This window comes from Gavialis gangeticus, unplaced genomic scaffold (assembly GCF_001723915.1).
Source record: "Gavialis gangeticus isolate Ggan-Ray unplaced genomic scaffold, GavGan_comp1, whole genome shotgun sequence".
NCBI classification, from domain to species: domain Eukaryota; kingdom Metazoa; phylum Chordata; order Crocodylia; family Gavialidae; genus Gavialis; species Gavialis gangeticus.
In genome coordinates, this window is record NW_017729022.1 from 96,538,496 (window position 1) to 96,548,014 (window position 9,519).

The following is a 9,519-nucleotide window of genomic DNA, read 5'->3' on the forward strand; positions in this document are numbered from 1 at the left end:
GTGCAGGGCTTTTTTTTTTTTTTTTTTTTAAAGATCCGGGACTACGCTGGGGCTGGGTGGGGAATGTAGCCAGGCAGGGCATCCATGGGGGCTTCTCCTGTGGCTCCCCCTACCCAGGGAGAGGCAGGCACAGATGGAGGAGCCGTGGGAGAACCTGCAACCACCTGGCTGTGCCTGCCTCTCCGCAGCTGATCCAAATCACCAAACCTCTCCGAATCATCGCCAAATGTTCTGAAGCTGATTTGGCCAAATCGATTCAGGACAATGATCTGAATCTCCGAATAGAATCACTGTCCTCCGAATCAGCCAAATCCAAACTGAATACTTCCCTATTTGCACAGGCCTACTGCCTAACTGCAGAGTGCTGGAAGTACATACTCTTGCCATGCTCTGCAGCTTTCCACACCAGGCACTGAATGACTGTACATGTTTGTCCTGTCAGGTTTTTGTGGCACTGCAAACTTAGAAATTTTTAGCACTTCAAACAAATATCTGTCTGTACCCTTTGCTATGTGGCAAAAGTGCTTCAGAGAGGGATTTCAGATGTCTCTCAACTGCTCTTGAATCTCAATCTTTTCAGTAACTGCAGATCTGTGATGGAGGTTTTATTTTGGGCTTCAGGATGGGTATAACATGAAATCCCACCTTTAGTACAAGGAAGTCAGAATTTTTTTACCATAACCAGTAGTATGTCTAGGAATAGAAACTGCTATTCTAGATCATATTAGTGTTGTGCCTCTGAGGATGGTGCAAGCAAACCCTACAGTAGGGGGTTATAGGATAAGCTGTCTCGAAGAAAATTGCTTCCTAAATTTCATAAGCTAGAGGTTTCCTTACGCCCTGGAACAAAAGCATCTAGTTCTGAGCTAAAATGCTTATACATTTCTCTTTGCTTTTTGGAATCTTGCTCCTGGTCTTAATATTATCATGAGTATAATATTCTTAATAATATATGGCCATGAGTTCCATATATTATTTATGCACCACATGCAACTTATTGCCTTTTACCTGTTTTAATTTTCTACATTTCAGTTTCATTGAATAGCCCCTTGCTTTTGTTCCAGCATTCAATCCACCTTCTCTAGTTACTTTCTATGCTTCATTCTCTCTTATTTAGCATTCTTCCTGTGTACTTTCATTTTCTTCAATGGGCTGCTTTATGGTGCCTTGATGTTAGTGCCTTAGGCACAACAGAATGAACATCTATAAACAGATATATCAGGGGCATATTTCAGGGCTTGGGGGAGCATCTATTCACCAAGGCCCCCGGGGGGGACAAGAAATAATGGGCACAAACTGATTGAAGATAACTTCAGGTTTGACATAAGGAAAAACTTCTTTACAAGTTGAGTGCTGAGGGTTTGGTACAGTCTCCCCCCAGAGGTGGTACAGTCATCCACCCTGGCAATCTTCAAAAAACATCTTTACACCCATCTTGCTGGGGTCATCTGATCCCAGCAGTCTTTCCTGCCCAAGTGCAGGGGGGATGGACCTGAAGATCTATAAGGTCCTTTCCATCCCCTAATATCTATGAAACTATGAAATAAGCATCCCAGGTAGAAATAGGAAATAATTACTTATTAGAGCTCAATAGAATATTTGTAATTATGAAACATTTTGTAGTATCCATTTTCACAAGGATTCAAAAGGGTCCCATTTTAATTTTAATTTAAATGTTTTTTTAAAAGTTGTTAAAAGTTACACCATTTTTTCATTCACTAAAATCAGCAATTTTTTGGTAAATGAAGAATTTTGAAAATAGGTTTTTGATAACAATTGATTTGGTGTAACCTTTTTTGCAAACCTAGAAAGGTATGAAGTCAGCATGTTTGGGAATTATTTTTGGTTTTGAATAAAAGCCCATTTCAAATATGAACATCAGCTGCTATCTCTAGCAGCTGATGTTCATATTGTGCCTTCCCCCTCTAACCTTTCTATCAGGTGCCTGTGGCAGCAGTCAAGGTTTGAAATCTAATGCTTTTGGGGACAAATAAGAACACAACCTTTATTGTATATTTAAAATCAAATGATCAAAACTCAATTGATTATCTAGAATTTTGCCAATCCCCAGAGTTCCAAGTATTAATTGTTCGGCTTGTTGAGCTCCAGAACTCATAGTCCCAAAGTGATACCCGCCCACACAAACCCCAGTCGTGGGTTCAGTCAAACTCAGTGCAATCAGTATATAGAACTGGAAGAGTGGTTCTCTGCTTATTGGTGCCAGTGCAGAGAAGTCTGCTTCCCCAGGTACTACTCCCACCTACTTCTACCTGGCCCAGTTCTGTGATCCTTGCTTAGAGCACTGAAGACAGTGGCACTAGTACTGAAACTTTACTCACATGAGTACTCCTGCCATACAGCTAATTCCATGAATAGGATTATTCTTTAGAGCATATGTAGGACTGATTAAATACTTCATAGGAACAATTTTCCCCTCACAAAAATCCAGACACTTCTTGAGTGGAATACAATATCTTTGTTTAACTATATTTAATGAGACTATAGTTTGGGAAGAGGAGAGGAGAATGCCATGCACAATTTCAATTTAATGAAGTTTTGCAAGACAGAATTTAATCAAGGTAGAGGAACAAACAATTTTCCTCCTAAGAAGAAACAGACCTGAACTGATGGTTGGAACTACAATTTTGGGGGGTTTCTATAGGCTTATCTCTAGTAACAAACAATACAACATTGTGTACTTTACAACCTAGTTTTAAAATTCATGTATTTGATTTTGATGTCTGTGATTCTTAGAGAGCTCTGATGGGTTTTTTTATTTATTCATTACACCTAATTGAAAAACAAAAATATTTTTCAGCAAATGTCAAATTTTATCCAGGAAAAGTTTTTGGAAAAATTATCTAAGGATTTCCTGAACCAAATCAAAATTGTTCATCTGGAACTGCAGGAATGACCATGAAATAATTGGGTTTGCATATGAATTTCTAAATACCTTGTAGTCTGAGTATTTTGTTAGGGTGCATTATCTGTTGTATCAGCAACATAGAAATCTCCTTTTTTCTGGCTGGTTGTTAGTACAGTTAATGGTCACCAGGCCTGATTTAGCCACTTTACAAGATGTATGGAATATCAGTTGGCTAGAACTTCAAGTAAAAATGAAAAGTCTCTCGATGAGGAGCCAATCACTAAGTCCTAATGAACACATTTCTTCTTCTCTTTTTGTTGCTTTGATTAGGAAACTGCTGGAAGACTGTTGTGATCCTGGTCATCTCTTTGCTATGACAAAACAGAATTCCCCCATGGGAAAGAACCTCTGGTTTGATGGGGAATTCTTATACTCCTTCACTATTGACAATGCAACTTACTCCCTTTTCCCACAGGTTAGTAACATTCTTATTCTTTTCACTTCATCCCTTTATTCTCCTTTAGAAGATAACACTGTAAAAGCTAAATCAGTCTGGCTACGACTGTTTATAAGAAATAAACTGCATCTGCACTTTTCATTGCTGAACATTCTCTTGTAATTTTTTAAAATTTAGATGTACCATAAATTTAAAACAACATTAATTACATACATAGCCAGAAGAGCAGCTATAAATATTTCTCCTGTGGCTACTTAGCCCCAGCATTTAAAGACTGTGATTCTGACTTAAGATCTTGACTCTTTTTAAGTTATACACTTGTCATTTCTTGTGACCCAAGTGCTCAAATTTCAGTAAATTACATTTTCAAAGGCATCTCTGAAACCATGAGGGGTAGAAACTAAGTACAAGGCTGAGATTCTTGCATGTTTGCCCACCTTGAGAAGCTAGAGCTTTAAATAAAGCATCAACTCTGGTAAGGCTCGTGACAAAATTGAGTTGGTAGTGCAACAAAACTCACTGTGAAGACTCTTGAAGAAATTCACATTCCTCATCTAGCCTGCCAGGATCTGCCAGTATTCCTGGCTTAATCCCTTTTTTCCCTTCCAAAGGGCAGCTTTTGGCCTGCATTTGGGCCCAAATTCAATTTGAATCAATTCCACAGAAGTCAGTGGAATTGTAGCCATTGTATCATGGTTGAATATATCAGTCGTGGTTTAATTTAAAAGGCCAACAAATAACTGAAGGGCTAAATTCTGATTTCAGTTAAACTGATGTAAAATGGAGTAACTCCTTAATCTTTTTGACTTCTGAATCTGAATTGATTTTAGATTTATATTAATCACAAATAATCCATTAAGCTGCTCATAAAAGAGTTCCTAGTTATTTTTAATGGTCAAGCCCCATATCTCCAGTTTTTGTTCTTTTTGTTCAGATTGGGATTTAACTAATCTACAGTTTGAAATAAGTAAAGATTACCTATTGTCATGCCTGTTGATGCTGTGGGACGATGGGTGACGCGTTCTTTTGGAGCTTGAGGAGCTTTATCCTGTGCACCCTGGGAATTTCTGCACAGGATCAGGCACTCCAATCCCTAGGAGTGCCTACTCAGCTTTCTCTGCTTAGAGACATGAGCCCCCTGGAATCTCTGGGATGCATCTCTGTAAGCAGAGTTGTGGTTTCCCCACTTACTGAGGTGTGCCCCTGGGATCTCCCTATACGCATCATATGATTTGTCTGTCCAGTCCCAAATTACTTAACATATAAATATTGACTACAGCTGGCGGGGGGGAAGGAAACTTAGGGCTAAGATTGACCCAGAGTGTTTAGAATTGATATCTATCTACTCCCTCCAAAAATTTCAGTTTGCCCAAATGCACATTTTCCAAATTTCCTATTGAAATAGATAAATTAAAAGTCTGGGTCAAATGCAGTGGCAGGGAGGGGCATTATCTCTTAAAATATACATTTTGGTATATTTCAAAATGAAACATTTCAGTACTTTTATATTTTTCAGATGAATTTGTACCAGTGGCTCTTGGAGACCCTCATAAAGGGATAAAATAAAATTGGTGGCATAAGACCAAAAGCTTCAAATGTCCAACTTCTAGGCCTGAATCTTCTGTTATTTAACACTTGGGAAATTCTGTTTGTTTCCATTTGTGTAACTGAGATCAGAATCCAACTCCTACTGGATGGGCCAGTTTGTTAGGTGCTTCCTGTGATAAACACTCAGGGACTAATATAATTGTGGCTGAGCATTGCCTAATGCAGAATCCAAACTTCTTTTATGGCTTGTTCACAAAGCTGAAATAGGATAATCAGATAGTGGTTGGCCTCAGTCAAAATCTGGTCCATACATAAACACTACCATAGAGAGAGCATGCAAACTGAATAAGAACTAAAGTAATGGTCTAAAGTAATCTGTGTTAATGATTGCCTTTCCTGTGTAGCAGAAGAATTAGCTGAGTTACCGCAATAGTTGCACCAGCCCACAATACTTTAAGTGTTCCAAGCATGTTGGACTAGCCCCATCCCTATTACCAACCCATGTTTAAGTCAAAATGGAAACGTCCTACAGTTTAAAGTTACTTGTCTTCCTAGCCACCCCTTCCCTGGACAGAAATTGTAGAATATGTTGGCAGATGTAGAATTCTACTTCCTGAGGGATGGAGGCAGTTAACCGATCTGGGGTTCTAGAGGAACTTGAATAATTTAGCCTCCAGGTTATGGGGAGATATTAAAATTATTGAGAGAATTTAAAAACAAAAAATAGAAGTATTGTGGCCAACTCCTTCAACCTGAATTCGTTATAGTGGTATGTGAGCTCTGTTATACCTAAAGCTTTTTGTTTGGAAGATCAACACTAAGGATTCTGAAATTTCTGTGCTTCTTTTGACTTGGAATCTGTGTCTCAATTGAGCATGGTAGAGTTTGGTGGTCTAAATTTTGTTATTTCATCAACTGGTTCCTAAGATAAAACCTGCACAGATGCATACACAAGCCACAGGAGCATTCTGTAAAATCAACCTAGTTATTTCAGGTTTTTAAAAAATGTGCACATGTAGCTTAAACCATGACTCAAAGCACTTTCCCAAATGATCTATGTTGCTATACATTTATCTCAGCCAGTGCACATCATCCGTTTCCTCTTTAGAGAGATGGTGTTGAAAATTTTATTAGCAAAAACATTGAGCTTTGCAGTATGGCATACACCAAACTTAAATGTGAAAGAGCATTGCTGCAAATAGTATCACAAAAAAGGCTAGAAGGGACTTCAAGAGGTCATCTAGTATAACCCCTCGCTCAAGGCAGGATCATCTCTCTGAACCATTTCATGCAAGTGCATGTCTAACCTATTCTTAAAACTGCCCAGACAACCTTCTCTCACAGCTACCAGGTACAGTAACCAAAAACATTAAGGCCACCTGAAATTGCTGTGGGTAAAGCAGTGGGACAGGGGCACTGTTAATGTCATTCTGCTGTAAGGACAGGAAGTAGTTTGTTAAAATACACTTGAGAAATTCAAGAACCCACAGTCCATGATGATCTGACCATAGGGTAAAATTCCTTCCTGTTCCCAAGTGTGGCGATCGGTTTGACCATGAGCAGAGAATCAGAAGTTATCTCCAGGATTTTTAGTTCCAGTAGGAGTATTGGTAGAATCCCCAGCCTCCCCAGCAGTTAAGCGCTTGCACGCTTCAAGCCCAAACCCTGCATTTGGCAAAATTCTGGGAAGGATTGCTGGGTGTGTGGCTAGAATTTTTTTTATAGACCTGTCTATACTGCCTCTGTGCCCTACCTGGAAATATGTGCTGAGCATGTAACCTAGTGCTGCTCTTTAGTCTCCCTTTCTTAGGCATGCTATTAAACTATTACTCAACTACACAAAGACAGACGTAGTGCCTCATTTCTAAGATTTGGTAACAGTGAGTGAGCTGGAGGGAGGGGATTTGCATTGGCTGTCCCAGGTATGGCACAGAGACAGTATAAGTAGGTCCTAAGCCAAGGGAACTTTGAACGATTGAAAAATATACCCTTAATGGTATAGCTATAAGAAAAATGGAAATAAATGTTGTTTTTTTTTAATTGAGATTTATACCTGTGACCACTACGTGTTGATTATGCAGTTACTTCCTGAGAAGTTTCATGCTGTTTGGAAAGTAGTTTTGAGCAGCCCAAATCTTAGAAATTTCTTTTGGAGTAGAAACTTCTATTGACCTATATATTGCCAGAGGGTAGAGTGCCTTGGTATGAGTGTGTAAGGTTTGCTGCAAGAAAATTCCTCAAATCAAAGTTTCAAAAACAAATGTGTGAATATAGCAAAGACTAGCCCATCAGAGTGGGACACCCAGGGGCTGAGGTGAGATGGAGAGATTCCTCATAATGGTACCTGATGTCATAGTTATGAGGTAACTCAGAATACTGTGGTCCTAGGACTGAACTCCCCTCCTGTGTATTCATTGACTGTATAATTAAGATCTGCTTTGGCGAGAGCTTGAGGAGGAACAATGGGCACAAATAGTGAATTTTTCATCCATTGTGATCACAATTTTATTTTATTACTTTATTCTGTTTTATATCTTCATGTGGTTCATGTGATACGTTTATGTGGAGAAATGGTCACATATGGAGATCAACTTATGTCCAAGTGCACTACTGTCAGTAACTCTATAGTTTTCTTCCATTGAACATACACATTCTATGATGTTGCTTCCATCCTCCAATGCAAACACGTTCTCTAACAAGACAGTAGGGTGGTGGGAAAAGAGGTCTTTGGAATAGCTTGTTGGTGTTTGGTAAGTTTGACCTTTTAGGATTCCCACTAAATTGCAAAGATTTTATTTCCTAGCAGCATTGGGAGACTTGAAATGGCTTGGGAAAATAACTGAATAAAGCAGGTATTTGTGAGAGGTAACGGGGACACAACTCCTTTACAGAGCTTGTGATATTCCTTTGTATCTGCTTACAAAGGGAGCATGTGAGGTCTGTTTAACACATTTCAAGGATATGACTGATGTAGTTTAGTGTGGTTGAATCGGGGTCACTGAAATTCCATTTGAGAAGGACATTGCAGCTGGGACTATCTTTATCCAAACCACTCTTGAAGTAGACCAGGGTCTTCTCTGCTTATTTTGCCAAACATAATGATGGGACATGACTTTCTCATAGTCTTCATCCTCAGCATCATAGCCCTTCTTGAGGGACTCATGGAGCAGCTTCTGACCTGCTGCTGGTGTTTGTCAGTCAAGATTTTGATCTTTCTCTTTCTTGTTCAAGAGAGCTCATGATTCTTAGAATTCTTACAGAGAGGCTCTTTCACAGGTAGAACTGCATAGGTGCTCATACAACAGAGATCTATGACTCAAATTGGATGTATGCCTGTAATACCTGCCTGGTGTGGTGGTAGTATGTGCTGTGGTTCATGTGAGTAGTTAGTACATGCAAAGTTTCATTATCCTTCATGAGTTATGGAGGTGGTCAGTGGAAAAACCTTCCCAGGTGTAAAGCAAGGCACTCAAACATTCTGAAAGAAACAACATAATCACCAGGAATGGATCACCAGGTATTTTGTGTGGGGCACTGAGAGTTCAGCTTGCATCTGTTGAAGTTGGTCAGTCTTGAGGAGAAAACACCAGAGGATTGCCTGGTGAACTTTGGCAGCTTCAGCACTTGCAGGAGTTGGACTGCTCTGTTTCAGGGTCTGTTACAATAATACATATTGTAAATGTATTCTGGAAGTGTCAGGCTCAGTTATGCAAGTACTCATGCAGCCTAAGTTTTGGAGATACTAGTTCATGAAAAGGACCCATATGCACAACCTGGGTGATGTATGTCTGCCTTTTGGGAATGCTTTTGTGATACAGGGTTGCAGAATTTTGCTGACCACAAGAAATGAAGTTTGACATGGATATACCATGTTAGAAGGTCTTTTGGATAAAGTAGCATGAGCTGGGTTACTGTTCTATCCATTTTATTGCATGAAAGTTCTCAGGTTTAGGACCCCAAAATACCAGAGATTCCAGTCGTTCATTCAAGAGGCAATGATCTGAGTTGCATCCCAAGTGTACAACTTTGATAAAGCAACAAAGGCAGATTTGAACAATGTTATACATTTGTGCCCAGGAGCAGTGATGGCTTTCTCTGATGTGGCCAAATATATCCTATAACAGGACTATGACATGAATTAATAAAAACTGAAATCAGAGGTTTTTGAACATAAAAATGTTTTATGTATGAAAGAGATGCATTACAAGTTGAGGCCCCCCATCTTGTTTTTTGCACAAATGAGGTACAGCTATCAGATAAGGGACGGAGGAGCTGAAGAGGATCAATAGTTTATGATCAGAACATAATGGCATGAAAAAATAGGTCTTAAGAGCCATCCTGACTAAATACATACCCCACTTAATTTAGTTTCTACAAAGTCTTCCTAGTTAAAAGGGTGTAGAGATAAGTATAGTTTCATAGTTGGTAGGGTTGGAAGGGACCTGAGCAGAGCATCAAGTCTGACCCCCTGCCATGGGCAGGAAAGGATGCTGGGGCCAAACGACCCCAGCAAGGTGTCTATCTAGCTTCTTTTTGAAGACCCCCAGGGTAGGAGTGAGCACCACTTCCCTTAGAAGTTGGTTCCAGATCCTAGCTGTCCTGACTGTGAAGTAGTGCCTCCAGATGTCTAGCCTGATTCTACTCTTAG

The 9,519-nt window shown here is 39.6% G+C and overlaps 1 protein-coding gene across 1 annotated transcript in view; it reads left to right on the top strand.

Moving 5' to 3' along the window:
- The window catches only part of ST8SIA1 (ST8 alpha-N-acetyl-neuraminide alpha-2,8-sialyltransferase 1), a 313,115-nt gene that overhangs the window by 88,062 nt on the left and 215,534 nt on the right, over positions 1-9,519 (top strand). The window contains exon 2 of the mRNA XM_019515663.1: positions 3,197-3,341. Coding sequence (XP_019371208.1) covers positions 3,197-3,341 — 145 coding nt within the window. The remainder of the gene's footprint in view (positions 1-3,196; positions 3,342-9,519) is intronic.